Source organism: Contarinia nasturtii, unplaced genomic scaffold (genome assembly GCF_009176525.2).
Source record: "Contarinia nasturtii isolate CC-2019 unplaced genomic scaffold, AAFC_CNas_1.1 Cnas_scaffold_533, whole genome shotgun sequence".
Taxonomy (NCBI): Eukaryota; Metazoa; Arthropoda; class Insecta; order Diptera; family Cecidomyiidae; genus Contarinia; species Contarinia nasturtii.
In genome coordinates, this window is record NW_022197885.1 from 4311417 (window position 1) to 4337550 (window position 26134).

Here is a 26134-nt window from a genome sequence, read left to right on the forward strand (position 1 = left end):
AAATGATGATATTGCGATAAAATTAGCGATAAAATAATTTAGTTCACACAAATAAAATACACAGTATAACATTAATCTTTGTAAATGTAACTTAATTTAAAAAAAAAAAAACACTTTTCTTTCGCCTCAGTTAGACTAGTCACTCTTAATTAAAAATTAATAAAATAAATGGGATAAAGAGATTCGAGAATTTATCAATTGATGGGATAAATTTCGAACATATACACTATGTTTATTTCGTTTTCTATGATGAACTCAAAATCTAAAGTAAACTTTGCATTGCATTTAATTTAGCATGAATTTGGTCGCGATAGTAAAAAAAATGAATGAAAAATGCATTTTATATATAGATAGATTAAATGAAAGCTAGCTAAGTAGTATATTGTGTTTATAATTTAACGACTTTTTACATTCTAACATGCGAGTATGGTGTTATAATATTTGTAGAAACGTGTGCTTATTTGTTTGTGATTGTTTTGTTTGCTTCGTAGAACAGAAGAAGAAAAGAATTGTTGATTGGTGTCAATTTTTAAAACTGTCTTATATATTAAATCAGTTTGAAATTCACTAATCATATCTAAATGTAAGCTTAAACGAATGAAATTGTATAGAATATAACCTGAGATTTTCTTTATGCTACGCTTACTATTGCTAAAAAGTATGAATATAATTTAAAAAAAGAAAATGTTGAATGAACGCAGTTTGTGGTTAAGTATTCTTTTTTTTGTGTTTTGTTTTGAAAGAAATTAATTGTGTGTATGAGTTGAATGCTATATACAAATTATTACATTAGACACATGAAATCGTTTTATTTGTCGCTATCGCTATAGTTTTCATCGCTGGCAATGCCGACAGAAATTTGGCCATTCGATGGCAATTGAACGGACTCCGAATAATCCAATTCATCTTCATAGTTATCGTTGTCGAGTGCTGGATTGTCTGACATGGCACTTTCTGTGGTTGTTGTTGTGGTCGTTGTTGTTCTAATTGTTGTGCTTTGAACTTTTTTATTCGATCTCGACTTTGAATTTTTCATATTCAGCTTTTTCGTATTTTTCTTATTATTGTTGTTGTTATTTCCGCGATGTCCGTTATTTTTCTTTTTCTTGGGGCATTGCTCAGAATTGCAATTGCTACCTTTTGCAATATTCGTGACGACAGCGGTGTCGTCGATAATGTTTTTCCGGTTCGATCCTCGATCGGTCAGCGATGCAGGAGCTAGACGACGTGTATGATTTGTGTTCGCGTGTCGAATGTGCTGATTTGGTTGTTGTTTTTTACTTAAGCTACCATTACTACTACCACTGCTGCTGCTGCTGATGACGCTGCCGACGCCACCACTATTGCATTCCGGATAGACTAATTGTTTCGTAGTGAGTTCCATAAGCTGTTTTCCCGACTCACATAAATGCTTAATACCGTGCTTAACGTGATTGAATCCAAAACGTTTACCAATTACAGCATCGGACCGATGCTCTGGCACGGTCAATGTAAATGCTTTTACATATGTTGATAATTTACCCAAAGGTTTATTAGATGGCAAATGGGTTTTGCGCGGAACACCCAGACGATTCAAGGCCACATAATATGTACGCAATGCACTCGAATGATGTGTCGATGTATAGTAGTTGTAATTCTCTTCCAGTCGCTCATTAAATATGCAATCGTTTGTAAATTCACGCTGCAAGAAAAAAAATATAGATATAAAATATATAGAGATAAATTGAAATGTGTGGATCTCTCTCTCTCCCTCTCTCTCTATCTCTGTATGAGTGTCGATGATACATATGTTTTCTTTATGATGTTTAATTAAAAACAATCTCTGTGAATGTCGCAGAGCAAAATTGATCGAAAATGCAAAAACAGAAATATGGCAATTAAAAAACATATTGATTGACGGATTATTGTTACAAGATTTTTTTATCTCAGAATCTAATCAATTTCAATGCGGTCATATGAACGTTTTAGCTCCAAGATGGATGGGTTTAAACTTTGGTTCTCATCATAGAGCCGGCCATTCATCGCTGAAGAAAAAGTTATAAGAGTCAAATTAAAATATGTGAGATTTTCACATTGTGTTAATTTCGCAAACCGTTTGAATTCAAAATCAATTCAATTAAATTGCTAATTTGCCAATCTTGAATTTCTATTTGAATTACCATTTGCTGACACGAACACCATCTTGTAGTCTACCAATGGTAGATTGACATTTTATTGCGGAGATTAATATCAAAATTTGTAAAACCAAATTAAGACATGAATCGATAAAATGTTCGCGATGTGATTTACATTTTCGCCCACATATTTCAAATGAATATTAAATTGGTATATTCTCGCACCATTTACGGGCTAATAGATCCATTCTACGGTTTAGCATTTTCTGTACAATCAATGGATTGTACCGAAAATGGAGCAGACACAGTGTGATTGCGATCATTTCGCTTTGTCAACCTACCGGTCATAAACGTGATAATTGCTGAAGTAATAAAACGGCATACTTTTATTCAAAAATAGAATAATACGAAATTGTAAATGTTCAACAAATAAATTGATTATATTCAGGATTGTGAATCATGTTATTTTTTGTAGGTAATAAAGTCAAGCGATTGACATTTTTTCTCTTCTTTGGATTTTTTTCGAAGAATTGAATGTGTATTGTACAATGATTGCGCAGAGTGTCGTAAATATTCAGCCTCGTCAAATTAATAAAAGTCAGGCGTTTGACATGTTGTGTGCCTCACATGGCGCCTGCGATAAGATACACGCACAAATGGTACATATTACTTAGGTTAGACGTAACACATACACACACACGACCACATAAACTGTCCATTAATATTGAGCACATTCAGTATGAGAACGGATCAGAGAAACGAGGTGATCGACTGTTAATTGTTGCGCTTCAAGTGTCCAGAACTTTATCATAATCACAAACGGCAACTGACGCCGTCAATTTGAAATGAAATTTATGGCTCTCCAACTGGATGATTTTTTGTGTTTTGTTTTATTAAAGTGATCTCATGGATACATACGTATATTATAAACTTTACGAATTTAACAGCGAGACAAAAAAAACAACACACACCGAAATTGATAAGCGAAAATTATGTGAAGAGTAAATAAACGAGCGGTAATTTTCTTTCATCACATCGTGAATGAAGATTTTGTGAGCCATTTATGAAAAGCAAGAAATCTGTGGGGCATTCACATTTTTGTGTTCGCCTTTAAAATCGCTTAAATGAGCGCTGTCGATGGAACATTGAAGCGCGATTAAAAAATAAATAAAAATTATTGATTTAGGTGCATGTTTGAGTTGTCATACGACTTTTCCATTTTCATAATTGACATTCTTTTTGTTCTCGTTTCTTTATTCTCCAAAGAATTTTAAAGGGTTCATTGAATGGATTTGATTTTTGATGTTGAATGATTCATAGCAAATGTAAAACATGTTGACCCATTCGAGAAAAAAAACTCTTCATATTAGAATATTTGAATTCTTCAAAAATGACGACTCGATTCCGAAAATCATTTGAAATTGTTCGCTTCGCCTTGAATTACGAAGCGTTTATTATCGCCCGGATTTCCATTTTAATTCACACATATGGATGCGGCCGCCCAGAAAGTCGAGATATCATGCATAGACGGAAATTTCAATACAAATTTTACATTTTACTGCCGCTTATTTCGCATAATTTCCGAATGCTCTGTAAAATTCGACACTTTCTCTTCATTTTATTGCTCTAGATTTGTACACATTGACAATCAGTTCCAGTCATAAATATCTTATGCATGATTTAGAGCAATTTCGTACAAAGACCGATTCAATATTTATGGTCTGTATTCTTGTCGATTTTTCGATTGTAAATTATGTTTAAGACGGTAATTAAATTTTATGCGAAACATATGAATTTTCGAAAATCGAATTGCGATTGGATTTGACTGGCCACCCGCCCGCACATATTGACATTGAACATGCAGCTGATTATGAATGCGACACATTGCCGCATTGATGACCCGATGTCAATGTTTTTATCTATCGTCTTTTGTATGTTAAGGCCAACAACAATAGATTGAACTAGAGAAAGAGAGAGAGAGAAAGAAGAACAAGAATGAAATCGATTACAGACAAAATGTAATTGAGACAGTGGTCCTTCATCCTTTGCGTGCCGATTGGGTGTGCACTGTCAGTACTGATCGCATCTTTCTCTCTCGAAAAAAATGTGTAAATTGATATGATTGGCTTTCTAACTGTCGCATGATTGAGTGTGAGTCTCATAAAATTGTTATATTTATTTGACACCATTGACAGCATTCAGGAACCAATTACAGTTTTTTTTCTTCTTCTCTTTTTGAATCTCTTTTGAAAATCAGAAAAAAAGAAAGAAATGTTTCTCATTTCGAGTAAAATGCGTACATTCGTTCGCATCACCTTTGAGGTTCGTTATATTTGGTGCGGGCTATCACTGCGCTATGGCACGATGAAAGCAATTGAGACGAAATACGAGAAGGATGCACCGTAGATGAGAAACAATAAAAAGGGTGATAAATTCGAAATAGATTCGAAGCAGATAAACTTTGAACGCAGAGCGCCTCAATATTATATATATATGCGTATGGTAGAGTCGGCAATGTACGATGCTGAATAAAAGGCGCATTTGGTTTCAATACGCGCACATTCAATATGTGTGAGCGTTTGTTTGTATACTTCATTGAGGGTTGTAATTGCTATTGCTTACAACATTTTGATGCAGTTTGAACGTTATTCGGGTGAAAGCGACATTTATTACATCTCATTTTGGAGTTGTTTTGCGCATTACATATCGATTCCATCGTCTATCTATCTTTATCTCTCTCACTCGCTCTCTTCCTTCTTCTTTAGTTTATTCTCTTTGCATCTCTCTCTTGCTCTCGTAAATGATCGCACCATCAGTGTTTATTAACTGTTTTTAAGCATAATAGCTCTGTTTTAATGGTGGCGTTGTGAATCCTTTGGAAGGAGAAATGTTTTAATTAGTACTTGAATTTGAAAAATGAATACAATCAGTAGTGTGACATGTCATATTGCATTGACTACGATTGTATTTTTATTGCATATCGGTTTTACGATGCACTTTCAATTCAAACGTCTATACTGTGTGTTGCGAATGATCGTTTTTCGATAAATTTGGAACAAAATTTCAAATAGGTCGAACATTTGAAAAGTCATTCGTTTTTTTTCTTTTCAATGACGATGCAACAACACGGAACAATCAGTCAATTAGGTTTGTTTGTAAACAAGCATATAATTGACGACACACTTCCATCAAATTCAAATGCATACATTCAAATGCTGTGTCAAAATAAGTTGCGCATTGCCCCATTTTCGGAAATAAACCAAGAAATGCATTTTGTAAAATCGACATTTTCACACTCAAAATGCACAAATCTTTGATCATGGAAGAAAAGCGCTTCTAATTGTTGACATATTTATGGCATTTTAAGCGACAGTTTCCTTTCATTTGGTTTTATTTTGTGTGACGATTATTTCAACACATACGTTTTTACGACTGTATTAAGGCACTCAATGAATGCACCGCGACTGGATATCTGTTTTACCTAAAGCCGAATAGAAAGGGTTTTCACCGAAAAAACCACTTTGAAGTAAACATTTCTTTTTTTTTTTGTTTTCATGATGTCGTGAATGTGATGCAATGAGAAAACAATTTCAACCGTCTTCATATATTTTGTCTGACTGTCTCCATTTCATTTCGATTGATTCTTCCAAATTTGCTCGCTACATTTGTTTCGAAATATAACAAAAAAGAAAAATAACAAACAAAAAATAATACATACCGAACTGTACAAATTTCCACATGAATCCATGCAAAGATACAGACAAGTTGCGATCCCAATCAATCGAATTTGTCCCACATCGACGGTGTTCCGCTGCAAAATTGCTGGAAAAAGACAAAAAAAAAAGCAACGAATTAAATAACATACATTGTTGGGTATTATCCCTAAGGTAGAAAGAAGCCAATGACCAGACAGCGGAAAAACATGCATTAAATACAACAACCGAATCCATTTGATTTGATTATTGAGTTTATAGCATCGATAGTGCGCCGAGAAAAGAATAAAAACAAATTGTGCTCTGCTTTTTTCTTTCATTTTTGCGCCAGCGAAATTCTTGGTGGTCCATATAACATGCGAAGTTAGTTGTTTATTTCGACTGTGTGACACTTTCTCGTTTTGTTGCACTTTTATTGAATTTCAACAGCATGTTCAACTGCAACGAACAACACCAACTCCTTTCGTTTTGGTGTGCGTGTACTCATTGTTAGAATGATAGTCTCTTTTCTTCTTGAATTCTTTTTTTGTCATTTGATTCTGGATTCGTGTTTTATTTTATCGATTCGTGTTCGAGACCATTTTCAATGTAAACGATACTTTTGATTTCATGAAATTGGCGCGCGGTAGATCATTGACCACTAGAGTTGAGTGCATTTAATTTTATGCTATTTACACGAGAAGTTTAGTTTTTCGTTGCCAATAAATGGTTTGAATAGACGAAACGGGTCATTGTTCGCTGCAACGATTACAATCGATTCGAATTTCTTTCTTCTCGAAAGAACCAATTGTAGCGTTGTTTTTTTTTGTCTGGCGCAATCGATGTTGTTGTTGCAATGACAAAATTGGCGACTACGCACACTTTCAATTACTTTAAATAGAATGCTGAGTGCAAACTGTGAAATGGTGTCACTTGATCGCATCGATGCAATTAATCATATTCGTTGTGCAATATTTTGGTTTTTATTGGCTCGTGTTGCTTTTTTTTGAACAAAAAGAAGAAACAATTTTATCGAGCCGTCGTTATTTTCGATCGTTTCCATTTTTAAATCGACCGCATGTAATTTTCCGCATAATTTCAATGGACCTAACAACAAATGTTTAAACGACTATTTGCAATTGTAGGAGCAATTTGAATAACGATGATGCGTAGGTGAACGAATAGCTGAACATTGAATTGATTGTAAGGGACCACGCATCACGATTAACGCGACACATTCAATAGGTCTCACACATTTTTCAATTCAAATTCTATCACGAATCAAGCGATTGTTGATTTTCTTTTGCCGGCGAGGAGTGTCTGTATGACGATAATAATACGGGACGCGAATGAATCATGTGATAAATTTTATCTCGTCAAAAACATAACAATGTATTGGCCGAAAAAATTACACTATCATCGTCACAGCTATCACTCTCTCATCGAAACTATATCTTTTTTTTTTGTCGGGCGTGTTTATGTTCGAGTGGAAGTTTCATTAACAAAATGGTAATAATTTGTTTCGGCGTGTGAATGACATATAAATTTTTGTATCAAACTTCTTTTAAATCAAAGTGCCATTTTTTCACGCAATTTTCTAATTTGTTTGATGGACAGTTATTTTTAAACGAGAATAGAAAAAAAACGATTTTAACATTTAACACGATACGAACACGAGCGGTATTTTGTAAGTCGATTTATCATTTCTGCTGACGATTTATATATCGTGTAGTTTGTCGTACAAATATTTGCTTGCCTTAATCGCTCTTTCCTTTGTCTTTTGTATTATTATTTTTTTTTCGTCGTACGCAAATATCAGTAAGCTTTTTGTACACGCGAAATATCCGCTGCGAAAGGTGTATTCGTGATTTTTAAAAGCATTCTGACACACGAACACAATGAGAGAAGAGAAAAAAAAGCGGCCTACGTAACTGGCTACCACAATACCGATGTCTCTCTGATCGTTTCAAAGTTTCAAATTAAGTCATTATCTTTGTGTATAACAACAAAGCAAGTGTTTGCCTTTGATTTGAGCCCAGCCATTCAGTCACAGCCTCTCTTGTCTCAATATTAATTCGTTCTTCTTTTTTTATTCATGTAGAGCCTTTATGTAAGCAAATTTATCGACGACTTTATTAGTTGTACGCAATCATGTCAACATAGAATAATTTAATATTCTCGTGTTTCCATATTTTGTTTTCTCCTTTTTGTAATTTATTTCTCTCAGCGTTTTTTTCCCTCTTCGTCCATTCGTTCGGTTGAAATGAGACCTGTCACTTATTTACATACGCGCCAAACAGTTTTTTTCTTCTCATTGTGTGACTTTTTTTTATATTGACGTTACATTTTCTTTTCTTGTAGTTTTTTTGATAAATAATCGATTACGAGGCAAAGTTGTTATAAGATTGCGCTGAATAGATAACATGACAAATGAGTGATGGGAGCAGAAACATCGACTTTGTCTCATGTGCGTACCTCAAAACATACTCGCATGTTTGTTTGTGTTAAAATTATTTATGATATATAAACAACGTTGAATTGGCTGGAAGCACCTTTCATTTTTCGTTGTTGTACGGTTCAAACGATTTGACCTGCGGTTATACAGAATTTGGAATGAAAAACATGCATAGTTTTTTTCAACAGTAAGCGTAATTGCGTAAAGCTGAATAAACAATACATTTTTTTTTGCTAAATACGCACGAGCACAACTTTAAATCCAATAAAATTCAATTTTTTAGGCAAACAAAATTCCGAAGTCAATGAACTATTTGAAAAATGCGATCATAGCTAAAATCGAGTAGGTGAAAAAAAAAACTATAGAACTATAAGAGAAGTGTAGAGCATGAGAAAATTATCTATTTTCTAGCTTATCACTAAGAGAACACTCTATCTATTTTCTAATATCTGCGCGGGATTTGAATGAATTTGGAACACGTTTCCATCGGAAATGAATCTTTTTTCGTATTTCAGATTAGCTTCGGTCTTTTTCGTAAGTTTTCTCAAGAAAGTTTACTTTGTCGAAAGACGAACAATTTACAAAGAGATATCATACAGTTTTCTCGAAATACTAATATTTAATGTTTATGTTACGCAAAAAGTGTCGGTAAAAAATGAATTTTGCATTTTTAATGACGCTGCAGGATACAAAATGATTCGCCGTAAATGAAGACATTTTCGTGATTTCGATGTTCTCTCACCAAACAATACGAGATGTTCTTTCACCAAACTGACAACATTTTTTTTTATTCAAAGAGATAAAATGTGATACGAACCGCAACAATTACAATGTAATCAATGAATTGGTTAAAGATTGGCTTCATTTGCTTTCACCCTACTTGAAATTGAATTACAGCAACAAAAAAATGCGCATAAAGAAAAAAGTACATTTCCCCAGTTCTGTGGTTGTGACAACAAACCGACCAATCGATGATGTTTCATATGCTGCATTTCGATTATTCATAAGCAACAAAAATAAGCGAAACAAAAAACCTGAATAATTTATTGAATATTGGTGGCGGCGCACAAACAACAACAGCAGATGAAACGAAAGAATACCGATTGCATTGAACAAAACAAAAAAAAAATCGGTTCAAATGAAGTGATTAAAATGCACTCGATCGAAGAATGAGCACGTATGGTGAACAAATGCATTTCAATGTGCACACAATAAATAGCAATTCAATCGCATACGATTTATGACGTTTGGTCCTTTTTTCTCATTTTTTTCTCGTTCTCTTTCTTGCTCCGATTACACGACAACGGTTTTCATCTTGGGTTTCAAGTGCAATAACATAAAATTAATGCCATATTCGCACTTCTCTCGCACGCACACACACTATATGGATCGACTTTTCAAGAGCGGATGACTGAATGAATAACAAAAAAAATCTATATCTCTGCCGAACAAAAGGAGAACTGTAGAACATACCAATTGTCTATGTTTAAAATTCGAGCGAAAAGGAAGAGTATTTGTGAATGAAAGCGAAAAGCCAAACATGAATGAGAAAATGCACCCTCTGGAACGATGATGTCGAGAAGAAGAAAAAGGCGAACGTATGCAACAAGTAAACAAATGCGGAAAAAACGCATAAATTAAATATTTATGATATTTATATTTGAGGCTCTGGTTCGTTGCTTCGCCCCGCTCCTTACGGCAATTCCTCTATTCATTTTCATATCATTGCAGAAAAAAAACACGCACACACAAAACGAAATGTGTGCACTACAACTGCAATTCGATGCCACTTAAAATAAATAATTCAGACAAAAAAAAAGAAATCTGTTTTTAAGTGCAATAAATTTTGGGCTCATTTACAAGATGAATTCTTTGGAATTTGAAATAAAGCAATAAAAAAAATTATGTTCTTAGATCTCAAAATTCTCTATCTCTGTGTGTGGATCTTCTATGTCAATTACGGTAATTTTGATGCATTTTATCATTGGTTTATCGCTCAAGTTTAGCAAATAAACTGTGATTATCATGCTTAATCAGAATGAATTCAAAAAATGCAACAATATTTATTCGATAAATATGACCTCGATTTCAGCGTATTTGATAGTTGTCTTTTGTGTCTCTTGTGCCGGGGCAATGTACCAAGAAAAAAACGCACTCAGTATTGTTGGTTTATTTTTTATTGCATGCATTAGAAGGGTCGTAAAAATTCCGGCACGGTATAAAAAAAGGCAGTTGGATGTACTACTGGAAAAAAATAATCCATTACCGTCGTAATCACATTTTCTTCCGCATCGGTAAATCATCTCATTTCCATTACACCACATAATAATGATCTTAAAATATGTTGGAACAAAAAAAATGTGACATAGGAGTTTATTTTTAACTGCCTCCAAACTGTTTATCTTTTCAGAGCATCAAAATCATTTATCCGCCATCTCTTATTATATTCAATAACTGGTTCAGTAATTTCGCTTTCACTTCGCATTGATTTATGATTTTGATACTTTTTCCATTATGCTAATTCGCGATGACAGGAACACAGTTACCAGAAACGAAAAAATTCTAGTTCAACGGTAATAAAACACGTCATAATACACATTTCAATTAAAAGACACTTCCATTTATGATTAGATCAGATACTTTGATACTTTTGTGTCTACACACCATTCCCGGTTTTGTGAAGTTGATTGATTTGCCGCAAAAACGAAAAAAATATGTCTAACATTTTTTGGCGAAAATAGATTGAACGAATGAGCAAACGCGTTTTGGAATATAATAAAAAAAGAGTGTGATGATACGTGACATTCGTTTGATAAACTGTGAATTGAAATGAATGTAAATCCGACCTGTTTTCGATAAGAAGCAATTAATTTGCTGATGTTATGAGAGTCGGCGGGGATTTTTTTTCTAAATGAAATTTCCAGTTTTAAAACATTCAAAATGGTTTTTTTTTTCGTTTGCTTTCTTCCGATGCGTGTTTAATTGAATGTGCCATTCTGTGAGCTGACTGTTCGTCTGTGTCGATTGTGAGCAATGAATTGAACATGACTTCAGATCAATATGCGTTAAAAATCATTACATTTATTCCATTAAAAGAGCGAATTAAATTGAATTCACTGATGATGGTGAATGAAAAAAAAGTTGAAGAAAAATCCGAAACAATGATCATAATTTTTTGTTGTGTTCATTAATACTTATTATGAAAAAAAGAATTAATTAGTTCGGAAGGCATTGAAGAATATTGTTGGACTTGGTGGCAATGTTTTTTAGTTTCTTCAATTGGACTGCATTTTATCAGAAAGAATCTGTGATGCCGTTCGATTGAGGTGTACGAGCATCGACAACCAGTTTACATTAGCTCCTCCTCTTCGTCTCCATGGCTTTTTCTTTTCCAATTTGCACGTTGTGGCTGTCTTTTTTTTTGTATGATAAGCCAAAATTTGCATAAATTATCGCCGTCGTACCCACTTCACTGAGATTCTACTGAACCAGATTATGATTATGATTGTGAATGTGCAACGTGTTAAATCACACACAACGCAGCCACTTGTTTTGATACTTGTTCAATAAAATTATTAATTATGTTATGACAGTGTGACTGTTTTCGTTGATTCATTCAATGCAATATAGACGCGACCGTGCGCTCATACACTCATTTCAAGCATATGCATCGCTTGTCCAACCAAGATATCTTGTTTCATGCGCGTTCATTCGAAAGCGTAACTCTTAATCTGATTTATTTACGTTGATTCCATTTTGGCCAATGTTTTTTATGCCCTAGGTTCAATGCAAGCTAATCAAATGATCAGCGTATTCAATGAACATTCTTCATTTGCGGAACAAAAACCACAGAAAAACAAATTATTATCACATTTTTTTCAGCACTGGCTTTCGACATATTTCTTTTGATCGACACAAAATGACAAAGTTATTCATTTTTAAACATGTAGACAAATTAATGAAAACATATTTTATGCACTTTTTCGTCGACTTCGTCCAATATAATAAGGCTAATGCTTAACTTTGGACTTTTTTTTAATGAATACATAAAATCGTAAATTTTCCATTAAGGAGGCTTAAAAATTCATAGCGCCACTCTCTCTACAGTTTGTCCGACGTTTTATTTATGTGTTCCTTAAATTGGTTTCCGATAGGATTACAATGTAAAACTTCAAATAATAAGTATCAACATAGGCTTTTTTACACCTGTTGTCAAACTCACTCATTTTAAGCGTAAAAATATTATATTTGAAGAATGTGTCGAGCTAAGACGCTAAACTAATGAAATATTAGTTACGTATGGATTGAAGATTTTTTTTATATAAAGAAAGAATGACTCGTTTCTATCACGGACACCTAAAATATATACCTGGCACGAGTTCTGATTTATGCTAATTGTGCATTTATTAATCGTTCTTTCAAACATTCTTTCTGCTCCTAAAATCAAGGAATGATTTTATGTTTCACCTCATTGTCTCATGCTGATTCTTACAAAAAAAAAATCTCGATATTTAAATAACTACCAGTTAAAATCCTCTTGAATCTCCGTCTTATCTAAACTTCGAATGATTTTGAGGTAGAAAAAAAAGTGCGGAATGTTTGAGTTATTCAAATGAGAATAAAACTTATTTGAGCATTTAGAAATTCTTTTGAAGAGTTGCTCACGATTATCTCCAATCGTATCACAAATAATGACCACAATTACTTAAGGTTATGACATAATCGAATCGTTCAAACTAATCGATTCAACGATTTGTGTCAATTTAAACGATCATGATGGTTTCGTGCATTGAAATTGTATCAAATGTTTCAATATTTTACTTTGCTTTATTCTGGGAATTGTTTTTTCTTCTTTCAAAAATCAAAGAAAAAAAAAATCCATCGATTCAGCGATGAAGATCTGATCTTACTAAATGACCACATTTTTATGGAAATTTAATCGTTATGCGACTTATTGAACATTCATAATTTCTCACAACATCATAAAATGATGCAAATTAACTCGACGCTTAATGCGATGGTAGAGAGTTTATGGAAGCGCATTGAATAAAATGCAATTTTTGGGTTAATGCTGCATTTATCACAGGTCAATGAATCCAAATGAATAGTTGATATGACATGCATGGTCCAGGCTCAGTCTGTTTGAATTAAAGTGTGACACGTCATTTTTATGCAGCTAATGCCGTGAGCTGGCACTTTTTTCGATCGACAAAAGAACCGATATACTACCACGTAATAAGATCATCGTGTCTCCAAATGCGGAACCGAAAAATTATCGAAAAAAAAACTCGTTTTGTCCAAAGTTCATGCGCGACACGTATTTCTCTTTTTCATATGCGAATTAAGTCTTTTCGTGTCATATTTTCGGCAAAATAAAAAACTTTCTACGCTTGATTTGCATTAACAGACATATCCTCATCAGAATGAAATCGCATTTTTACAGCATCTAACTTATATTCTGCAATTCAATTCGAATCTTATATATGAATTTAAGAAAATAGTAATTCGAAATTAGCCGTTTTGTCACAATCATATTAGCGTCAAGTCGAGTTATGTAATACGCTCTCTCTCTCTTACTCTCTCTCGCTCTAGGCTGATGGCCTATGTCAGATCTCATTAACACATATCGTACCGTGAAATTTATACGAACAAATCGAAATTAATGATATCTTTATCGATGCTGCACTGCTAAAAATACACAATTTGCATTTCTGTTTTAAACACCTCCTACACGACATCATCTCATTTCAACGTTCTTGTTTTGGTTTCCTTCCGCCTAAGTGTAGCTGCATAATCATTTAAACTTTATTTAAAATCCCATTAAATTCATTCCATAAAATCTTCATTCGTCATAAAACAATCACTTCGGTTGAACTGCATAAAACGACGTCACTGCAACAGTTCATAAACAATTTTTTATTAACTAAACGCGAGCTCGTTTGGAGAGCAAAATGCATATGCGTTGATTTGAATTGATCAAACTTACACACATTCTGATATAATCAAATCAAAATATTTCAATTTCATTAAAGATTTATGTGTGCGTATTCGGTTGACACGATGGTTGACACAAATCAACAAATCTTGTTTCTTTTTATGAGTTCACATGATTTTGTATGTTTCTCTTGTTTACATTTCTCTTTTCGCTTTATTGACACTTTTTTTGAAGCGCTGCATCACACACTGAAAGAGGGACACAATTGCATTTGATGCGTTCGCTCAAACGACACCATGAAATGGCGTATCGAATTCAGTGAGTGCTGTCAGTATGAAACATAATTTTATTTGACATTCGACATTGAAGCAATATATTTAATTAGATGTTATGTTGTGTCTAAAGACGAGAAAAATTTAACACTTCAATGAGATTAATGCATTGTGGCAGCGATGATTATTGCCCACTACTCTGTGGATTGTTTTATTTCTGATTCATTTTTGGATTGTCATGATTTAGAATGATACCATTTGATTTAGATGACTTCATTTTAAATATAATGTGCTAGCGTTAGATACGCATTTTGATTTTGTATTCATTGTGTGGTTGGCGCTCGTGGATAACGATGAACCATATATCTAATGGAGTGGCTAATTTATCAAATTCATTCAATTTATTTTCAATAAAAATTCATAATAATAATCAAATGGAACGCGTCGGTTTGTAAAATGCATGAAAAGTGTATACACCGGTTTATCTAATTCGAGCGGACCTTTTTCGAAACCGTTAAATTTCATTTCAAAATCAAATTTATTACTCACAACTCTCATAAGCAAACAAAATTTACACTCGGTTTTTTTCTTCGTCACTGTTCAACGTGAGACACGGGCAAGAGAATGTGTTTATCAGTCGAATGATATGGAATTGTCATTACTCTCCCTCAATAAAATATTTTTTTTTGTCGAACAGATAAAAACACGATGGAAGATTTGATTTTTCGTTTGAAGCATAACAACAACACCAAACAGAAATAAAAAATACTACAAACAAAACCCAATTCAGTTTATTGAAGTGTAATAAAACAATCTAGCTCATAAAATGTCGTTGATTTGTCTTCCAGAAATGTGCTGGAAATATTGTTGATTTCAATATACGCACAGAAAGCTACTTTATGCAATCAGTTTTAATAAAAAACTGATTCAATGCATAAATTGATGACGATTTCAACAGAAATTTAGCTAATGAACGAAAATGTTATTTAAATTAGTAATTTCTCGTATTTTTTAATAGACCACATTGTCTTTTTGTGATTGCGTGTGGACGAAAGACTTGAAACTGTTATCGCTCAATCACGCAGCCTATCACTTTTGGTGTGGCTCTTTCATGTATACTACAATCAAACACTCCAAATAAAAATGAATTGAATGAATTCGCACGCGCTTTTTTTTTGCCCGTTCACCCTCTGTACTTGCTGTATGAATTCAAGTTCAATGAACTGTAAATGCGTAAAATATGCGTTGGCAAATAAACGAATTTGCCGGTTACTGTTTGAAATCGTAATTTTTTTCTGTTCGCTCGGTCCCCAGAAAAATGACCGAATCCGTTTTTTGTATGCTCACGTACACCGCACATACGACCATTGAATTGCGGCATCATTTTAAACAGTCAATTCATTGAGTTGGTTTATTTTTTAAATCAGTTTAATAAAAATTTATACCGATTTGATTTGAATGTTGCGATTGCGACTTGGTTCCGCTTCGAAATGATTTAAAATCACTTCAACCGAATGAATGATGACGGTAATTCGGATAAAATTCGGTTTTTCTTTGTCGACCAATGATAATGTTACATCTTAGTCAATTGGATGTGGTGATTTAAGTTACATTTGAATCCAATTCAGATTTATTTGAAACGATTTTTCGCTTTTATATGAGAAAAATGCGTTTTTTATTATTCAAAATGGCATTCATCATTCGAATTCAATAGAAACAGTCGCTGGTTCTCTTTTATTATCGACTTGCTCATCATCCGCTTATGAATATTTGATAAATATTTATTTTAAATTTGACAACTCTCTTTTGTTCCATTCAATATTTGATATGAGCAATGAAAAGGGGAAAGAATAAGATAAGGTTATGAAATTAAATCATTTTTACTTCTGTATTTTAGAAACATATTGTCTAATTGAATCGTTGAAATTCACTCGTGCTCAGAACGGAAAACTCTGACTTAATCAGACCATTTTTCCCTCGTTTATCAATTTCGATTGAATAAACGCTGGCACGATGATGAAATTTTATTTTGATCAGCATAAATTGAAATTTATGTCATTTGTGACCTTCTGTCACACAACATATTGATCGATCATACATTGTTGGCCACATAAGTCACTTGAAGTTGAAAAGAAAAATTGATTGCTAACCATTTATCGATTGAAGTGTTTATTCAACGAGCACTGCATTTGATTGACACTTTTAGACTTGAATTTTAGAAACGTTTGCACAAAAATTCATTCCTCCATTCCCATACTTTGGAATTGATTACTGACAAAGAAGAAAAAACTCACTTAATGTTTGGATTGTTTTCAAACACGCCCGACTTTATTGATTATGCTATACAGCAGTTTTATGACAAACGAAAATTGCGCAAACGATTCAAAATTTCTTTTTTGTATTTAAAATAAAAAAAAACTACATTTTTAAGACGCCATCGATTTAATGTATAAACAAACATTTCGAATTCAATTGATTGAATAAAAATTTATGAGTTGCAGTTAAGAACTGAAATAACATACGTAAAATGAGACGAAAATAGTGTGAATAGGTGTAGACTCATTTCTCGACGATAAATAATGGATTGCATTCGCTAAAAATAGCATAGCTTGTCGAAATTGTGAACAATCAATTTTGTGTCACTAGACGTTGCATATTGATCATTTACCTTCACATCGACGCAATCCCATTCATGTGTTTCAGTTGAATCCGATGGCTTTCACACAAAAATAGCGTAAGAATGGACTATGTACCGCTTTCCAAACAAAAAACATGCGTACATTCCATGTTTATCATAAACTCATATCCAATTTCAACCAAGTGTATTTCAACAATAGCCGCATAAACAATGTTTCTTCGTCGTTTTCTTTCAATTCTGAAAAATTCCTTATATCGATGTAAAATGTAAATGATTTACAAAAAAAACCAACCAACCGACGAATCGATTAAAATTTTTAAAAATTGATAATAATTTAAGGTAAAAAATCACGTGAAACATAATACTCGGTGGTCACCGCACTTTAGAATCTCATCAGTTTAGTTTGGTGTTTGTTTTTTTTTTTTTTTTTTTTTTTTTTTGAGAAAAAAGTTCATGAAATATGTAAACCATATAGAAATACGGCTTACAATAGACAATAAATTTGATCCAAAATATCGAATATTTGGAATTGCTTATAAATATTACGCCGCAGGCATTTGGATTGAACACGAATTTGCATTGAAAACCATAAAAATGTCATAATCGAATTTAACCAGTGAAAATGATCGTTTAAGCCTTGGTGTGGTGAAAATGCATCACAATCGTTTGGCGCCATCAATGAAATCCACAAATGCAATAACATTGTTATACTAAAATCCAGATAGTTCACGGAAGATTAAAAAGACCTTAGCCATAAATACAAAGCATGTCAGAGGCTCTGCTTTACTCTGCGCAATTAAATGAATAGAATAGAATTTACGTGTACCAGACCAATTAACCTTGTGCGCGTTAGAGATGACGTTTTTTTTGCTTGAGGCCGCAAATCACATATCGATGCATTTTCGAATCGCGATAAACGATGTTGCCATTCAATTCAATGTCAAATAGACACATTTGGTTGACATTTCTTCATGTTCTCAAGCCATTTTAGCGGTTAATTTCTTTCTGATTGCTTGTAATGAACGTGCTGATGTGAATGCTCTTGCGAAAAAGTCGGAGGCAGGAAATGTTGATTTGTGCCAACTTGGTTAGTTTCATTAAAAGTAGCCCGAAATCCATTTAATTGACGTAAATTATATAGAATAATTGAATAATTAATAGAACCAGTGCAATATTCTAATGAAATAATTTCGATGAAATCACAATTTTAAAGCGATTCAGTTTGTTCAGCAATTTCACCAAGCAAATGTCAGGTATTATCGATTGATCGGGGTGTGGAAGATGTTCAGCAAAGAAGAAAATAAACATAAACTTCAGGGACACAATTGTTGTATCTTCCCACATTTATGGCGGTTAATCGATGCAGCGTGTTACGGTATTCGTGTTCATCGGCAATCATCTGAATGGCATTTTCTCTCAAAACGAATACATTTCCGAGAACAAACACATCGAGTGCGAAGAGACAAAGTGTTTAAGAAAAATACACAACATAATCCAAGAAGGGAATTGCTTCAAGTTATAGCTCGTTAGCTGTAATTTGCGACACGAACCACCATATATGCACACAAACACACAAATAACATGCATTTTAAGTCATATTCAAATTGATTCGAGCCTATAATTGAATGTTATTCATCGCTGATATAAATAAATATAGCATCACAGACAGATAAATCTAGCAATTATTACATTTCGGTGTAAAACTGTAAATATCAAGTGAAACGCGACCAATTCTCAACCATAAACAAATGGTGCCGGTGGTCATTTTCAAACACACTTTTATCGTATAAAATCAAAAAAAATTGTGTTCGTCTGTGTGTATATATATGCATGTCTCTGTGCACGCTTGCCTTGAAAACCTAAAAAACGCTAATCAATGAAATTAATCGTAAATTGCAATTATCCAAAAATGGTCATCGAGATTTGAACAATTCCAAATGCAACAAAACACGTTAAAACACTCCAATAACCGTTAAAAATAAATTCATGTTGAAAAAAAAAGCGGAGTGTTTTACTTTGCAACAAAAAAGTGCATGAATACATGCATATATCGGTAATATCTGAGGAATATGCTAAAAAAAAGAGAAGAAACCCGTAATGGACATGAAAAATGAATGTTCAGCAATTCAAAATGCAAGCGAAGAAAGAGCGTGTGTGAGAGAATTTCATTTGAAAATCGCAATTTCACCACTCCGTCGTGTTACACTTTGGCTGCAAATGCTTAAATCACTTTATTGAGTTATAAAACGGCTATAATTTTCAGTCAAACAAACTTCAACAATCAATAATAAACAATTTTCTACATGAAGAATGCCTATTTGAAACACTTTCAGTTTGAAAACGACTTTGCATGTTGGTGCTCATTTTCAATTTCATTTCCCACACAAACGCCAAAGTTAAATATAACTGAATGAAATGAGCTCGATGTTGGTGTTTTTCTGACATGGCACTTCTTGGATTTGAGCTGATAGAATACAAAAACATACGCTAAAACCGTGTAAACAGTATCTGTTACATTGTTAACGATGATAATATTTGGTTGGGTGCGTTTACAGTTGAAACGCTATATAGATCGTGTTCTTCACTCCGACGTTCAATGAATATTATGAATTCCGTTTACATTGGTCTTATCTGCCATATCGATCATTTGCCGAGTCTCAATTGATCAATTGATTTGCCTGTTACAGGGCATGAAATTGTACATGTTAACCAGCTAGATTGCTTGGCAACCGCTCTATCTCGGAAGTGCATACTTTCACAGGTCGACAGTAATGACATTACATAGCCGAAAGCGATGTTCATCGTGCAGTAACGATTTTATGCCCTGGACCATTAACTAGAATTTGACATATGTGTTGATTGAGGTGATAATTTTTCCCTTTAAAAGTGTGTGGTCTTGATTGATAATAATAATCGTGGGTAAGAGAAAATGAAAAAGAGTTCTGACAGCTCATCACGCGAAGATTAATTATGGGGGCAAATGAAAAACTAGATCATGATACACTTGATAAAGAAAACAAACGATCAACGAACTGTAAATGTGTATCAACAAACTACCGTTAGCTCGTCATGGATTCGACGTCAAACGGGAATTTTCGCAATGCAGGATCAATTGCATCTTTTGGCGACCATTATCCTCAGCCCACATGCCAGTCTAATAGCCATATTAAAAACTCGTAAAATTATTTCAAACATACCGAAACGCATGTAAACATAGACATAAAATTCAAATTGTCCGATGAAAATTATTATTGCCCATTGATTTAATGACGACAGAGAGAGAGAGAGAGAGAGAGAGAGAGAGAGAAGGGAAGATTTTCGAATGCAAAGACCTTTGACATGATGTAATCAACGATGTTTGCCTTTTCTAAAATTATCACATTCACTGTTTGCTATCGCGAATATTTAGCTATTTTTGATATTTCAAGTTTTTCAAGCAGTTGATAAAGCCATTTGCGCCACCCAACACACTGCTCACTTATATACTTGTGTCACATTCATTTGTCAACTATTGCTATCATGCTAATTATTTGATTAGCGAAAATTATACATTGTCAACTGGAATTGAACTATAAAAAAACAATCGATATCTGCTGACAAACGTTGAAAACAAGAAGCCACCATAAATAACAAACTGATGACATCGGCCGATGAAAATGAAGTCTCTTTTTGATTAACATTCTTTTAATTATACATAAAATACAATGTGTATTATGAATATTTCGAAAGTAATCGCTTGTATGGTGATTTACACATAATATACTATTTGCTGTCGCATACTTTGAACCCGACTGGTGATTTTGTCTTCTTCTTTTTCTTTCGCTGGGACAATGAATAAATTTTCATACATTTTGTAACTAAAACGCCGTTCAGAAATTAGAATATTAAAAAAATGTAAATTGAATTTTTGATTTCGGTTTCGAATGTGCAGTAATTTGATTCAAATTGACAGCCAATGAATTACAAGGGAAACGAAATCAAGAAAATGATTTTTAATTGATTGTTGTTTCGCACACTAGGGGGGTCTTGTCTTTTTGGACGTTGATGTCACTTATACTCTTGACCAAATAAACACCTTTCGATCTTTGCGGATTTTAATGAAACTGGCCACTTTTGTTTGGCTTGAGATTCAACTAAAAAAAAGATCTTTTTTTCTTTCGGTCATCGAACGACGGCCTTGATTCCACCACACACCATACATGCTCAATTAACAATCAATTTTATCGTTTTGTTTTTTGCTCTTTAACGGCTTCTGATTTAACGCCTTTTTACTGAAATAAAAAACCTTTTTGATTCGCGTACGCAATTTGAATCCAAGGAAAAATGGCAGAAAAGAAATGAAATTAATAAAGTCGGTCGTCAATTTTTGTCACACGCACTTCAGCACTTCAACAATGTTCAGGCCGGTTTTTGGCAAAAAAAAAATATGCCTCGAATAAGCTATTATTAATACATCATCATATTTTACATTTGAATGCCCAAAATCATTAATTTCGGCATATATTTCGAATCCAAATTTTCAAATGGAATAATAAAAACTCATATGCATATTAATAGAAATAGACAATTTTAGAAACGATGATAAAATCTATTCCAGATTGATCCATAAAAGAAATTTCATGTCAAGCATTCATTCATATTTAAAATCAATTTGATTGTGTTTATTGATTCGAAAAACTTTCTTCAATTTCTCTGCTGGCATTTTCAAAATGTAACTAGTTCTATCGTCGTTGTCATCGAAAACTATGCAAATGACGGATATGAAATAGGAGAATATCTTGGCTGATGAGCTGGTTTTGAACAGATGCAAAGAGCACACATTCTACAAAACACGACGAAAATTACGTTTCTTGGCGCCCGTGTCGCAATTGATGTTTCACATGAATTTCGGAGCATTTCAACGAAAGCAGTCAGTGAATTTCAAATGAGAATATCATCACATGTACATGTCACCAACATTTAAAAAAACAATAAATTGATTTGAAACGAAAAAAACAACAACGATAAAATGCTTGGCAAACGTTATGTTGTTTTTTTTGTCTTTTAAAAAATATGCATTTCTTTCGTGCGCCAATTTCAACGCAATTGGTCGATGCAAGTGGATTTACTGCTGAGATTGTAGCTTTTCGGTAATTACGTGCACACGCAAAGTCGAAGAAATATTTATTATTGAAAATGCAAAGTTTAAATTTCAAGAAAAAAATTTTTTTTGCATATACTTACTGTATTCGCTGTCATTGTCTTGCGTTCCGTTGACGGTGCCATCAGTTAGCATTTGTATGAAACGTCCTTTAATCAGCACTTGAATGCGTTTGGTGGCCCTGTTCAATGAGAAATTCGCCGATCTCTCAAGACGATCTACATTGCTTGATTCATTGTTATGTAATCGTTTGCGTTTATTTGTCGCAATATGAACACTACGATCTGTACGTGATAGAATCTCTGCATCGTCCACCACATCTTGATTGTTGGGATTTAAATGATCGTTATTATTAATGCTATCAATGTTCTGCGATTTGGTTTCATTAAAATTATTTAGATGATCTAGAAATACTGATTGAATAGATGCTTTCGTTGTGATGGTTGATTGATGTGTAGTGGTTTGCATTACCGGCACGTACGTTTCGAATGATGCTGCCGTTGAATCGGTTGTATGCGCTACATTTTTGCCCCGCGATTTGAATTTGTTCAGATTTATCGCATGCTGAGTGGCATTTTGTTCGTTTCGGATTTTTGTTGTGTCCGCCGCATATTGACCATTTGATTTAATGTTTGTATGTGTCGTTCGGCTTGCCAGTGATTTGAGATGTTTAAATGTGTCTGGTTGCTGGTCAACTTGACTAAGTGTATCTAAATTTAATTCGTTTGATGCATCAAACGGATAATTTGCAGTAGCCACCTTTTGTGTTGGCGAAATTGAATCGCGATTTTTTATTTGTGATGGTATCATTACTGCTGACTTTGTTGTTTGTGTTGTATTTATGTGCCATTTCACAACTGTCGTATCATTTTTCATCGTGTCCAATCCAATTGGATTATGATTCAGTGAACGATTCAATGGCATTGCATCGGTTGACAGTATGGTGGGCATCAGCCGATTTTCACTTTCAATGGCATTTCGCTTGAGTAACTGCGAACGATTTACATGAAAATCGCTGCTTGGCTCGATTAAATTAACCGACTTTGCCGTGCACATTATGAATGAAATGGCCAGAAGGAGTGAGCATACAATGGCCACTAGGGCCTTACTCCAATCTAACAAAAGTTGGATCGGCATTAACCTCAGAAACGCCGTGCGCTAAGTCACCATTATACGCCACAAACCACTTATTGGTATTGGTTTTGTGATAAAATCCAACGTAAGTCACGCACTTCATACATTTAAACAGATTTATGTCCGTGCACGCTCACTCTCTCATTCATTCACTAGTTTATCGTCACCTCTTGTTGCCGTTGTTTTTTTCTTTGCTTTTTAATTTCAATTTACACAATTTACCGATTACGTCACAGGCGACAAGAGTAAAAGGGGAAAAAAAGTCAAGTTCAAAATTCCACTTGGCACTTAAACGTGAGTAAATTCCTTTTGTTACGTTTATTGTTCGTTTTATCAGCGCTGATCAAATATGATTTATTTTCACATTTTTTTTCTCTTTATGGCTTCTTCTGAATTCGCACCGATTGCATTATTTGCTCGTTCATCATAAATGGCAGAAATTTCTTTTTTTAGGACTTGCAAACATTAAATAACATAATAATCAATTAACATGAACATAATGTACTTCTTTTCATTTTGACTGATAAATTTTCGGAACTGTTTGCTGATCCACGATGCCACATTCATAATGTCAAAAATTTCATTTTCAATTACAAATCAACACAGTTCATTGGCTTCAATTGTCAAATAATTCCTCTTGGCTTGTGAGAACGCACGAATGCATGGCATTCAAGGTGATTTATGTAATCAGTCCAAAACAAAAAACGAGTTGTTGTCGTGGGAACACTATCGAATCCAAAAAGAACATTTTACCACATATACAGTTTTAATCAACTTCAACTCTTCCTTTCGATTTATTGGGATTTGTTGTGTGTAATCTTTGAACTCGCAAAAAAACAATGTCTGATAATTGAATTTGAACCGTGTGTCATAACAAAATTACTGCGGCTGTAATATTTTACCATGTCAAAAGTCTTCACTTTTACGATGAATTAAGAATCGCCGTTTTACATAACACATTCATCTATCAAAGCGTTTGAATGAATAAAAGTTGGCTGGTGTGTATCGTTTCACCGAAGGAAAATGGGTGAAAGTAAAAAAGTCACTGTATTTATCCTCGTAGTATCACACACCGCATCGCAATTCGCGCACTGGTTGAAATAAATTTTGCACAATTTTTTTTTCGTCTTTCACTTAGCTTTCTCAGTTTGTCGATGTGTGCGCATATTGATTATTCTCTAGTTAAATGTTCTGTTTATTTATTCGCTGCTGTTAAAAACGGTATGATTTTCGACTGTTTCGGTCACATCGAGAGAACAGAGAGAGAGAGAGAGAGAGAGAGGCGAAAAAGCTTCTTCATATGATCACGTAGCACACGTTCGATGATGCTCAAAACGCGTGTTTCATCTGTGCAAATTAACCGAGTGTAAAGGCTCGCCACAATGAAAATAAATCAAACGGTAAAATCAACGAGTCGGTTCATTTTATGCGGCAACGTAATTTTCGTCTGTTTTACTTTTGTTGCGTTTTGTTTCCGGATTCACGAAGAATGCATGCTCGACTTTTATTGTGGTGCATCTTTTGCCAATTTTTGACCACTTTACAAATAATCAATGTAAGCCAACAAAACGAAAGAATCCAATTTGAATTTTCGACACCGTTAACTCGAGTTCGATTTATTTGGAAAGTTTTTTTTTTAGTTCATTTCTTTCAATTCCATTCGTTTCATTGTTTTTCACTTTGACCCACGGCAGAAAATGTATGAATGATTGTTTGATAAAAGTAATTTCGATGTAAATTTCAATTGATGAAAATTCGTCGATTTTCACGAAAAATATTTTTCCTCTTTTTCATTTTTCGTTCTCTTCAAATTACTATTTATATTTTATTTTTTTGTTTCTTTAAAATGTCTTCTTCAAAAAACTTCAGTTCAAACAGAGCTGTGATTTATAATTTCGATTGAACACACTAAGAAAATGCATTTGTGCACAATTGCATTGAATTTCGTATCGGGATGAGATGTGAAAAAGCGGCGTTCGAAACGCAAACGACAACACGCTGGTATCTCGTTGGATGTCGAATACAGACTGAGTTCGAACGACATCATGAGTTCGAACGACGAAAAAAATTGGCTTTATTTTCTAATGATACTGATCACACAGATGTGTGTATACAAAGTCCATGTAGCGGCAAACACGCACGGCTCTCCTGCGAGAACAAACGCACGCAGTGGTGTATCAATACAGCAATGAAAACCCATATAAATGAAGAGAACAGAGCGCGTAGCAGAGATGTTGTGAGTATAGTGTACGCGTACGGCATTTGATGACGAAACCGGAGGAAAAAAGCCGGCTACTAAACTCAATCGTCCATATGAAATACAATAAAAAATTCATTTCAATGTTCTCGTCTTCTTCGTTTTTTAATTTGAGCACTTTACTCAGTCACATACACACTCATCTGGCCTGCTTTCACATTTCATCTCAATTTGATGAATGCAATGCGTACGGTTCGGCGATATGATACAACGTGTATACGTTCCAACACATAAAAAATGCATGAGTTTAATTTTTCTCATCTTTTCTAGCATACATTGTGGCGTATATATTTCTGGTTTGAGTGAATACATACCGCATCTCTCTGAGAAAAAAACATTTTTCATCTCACATTCAAAAAAAAGAAAGACCAAACAAAAAAAATGATTTGAATGTATATTTTCAAACACAATTTGTTTATGTTTATGCAGTTGTACCGTGTAACTGCTGGGGTTGTGCAGTAGAACTAAAAAAGAACATGACAGAAATGTATGCATAA

At 33.8% G+C, this 26134-nt stretch overlaps 1 protein-coding gene across 1 annotated transcript; it reads right to left on the reverse strand.

Moving 5' to 3' along the window:
• Window positions 1–128: 128 nt before the first annotated feature.
• On the reverse strand, window positions 129–25278 carry LOC116339519 (serine/threonine-protein kinase DDB_G0283821). The gene is made up of 3 exons (XM_031765442.1): window positions 22330–25278; window positions 5833–5936; window positions 129–1681 (listed from the first exon to the last, which is right to left on the reverse strand). Exons 1-3 carry the CDS (start codon window positions 23381–23383, stop codon window positions 809–811), a joined length of 2031 nt encoding a protein of 676 aa, XP_031621302.1. The 5' UTR covers window positions 23384–25278; the 3' UTR covers window positions 129–808.
• Between the last annotated feature and the right edge of the window lie 856 nt (window positions 25279–26134).

Coding starts and splice junctions, on each gene's coding strand:
- LOC116339519 (XM_031765442.1), bottom strand. CDS start 23,383: ATGCCGATCCAACTTTTGTTAGATTGGAGTAAGGCCCTAGTGGCCATT. Junction 5,937..22,329: donor AGACAATGACAGCGAATACA/GTAAGTATATGC, acceptor GTCTTTTTCCAG/CAATTTTGCAGCGGAACACC. Junction 1,682..5,832: donor GTGGAAATTTGTACAGTTCG/GTATGTATTATT, acceptor TTTTTCTTGCAG/CGTGAATTTACAAACGATTG.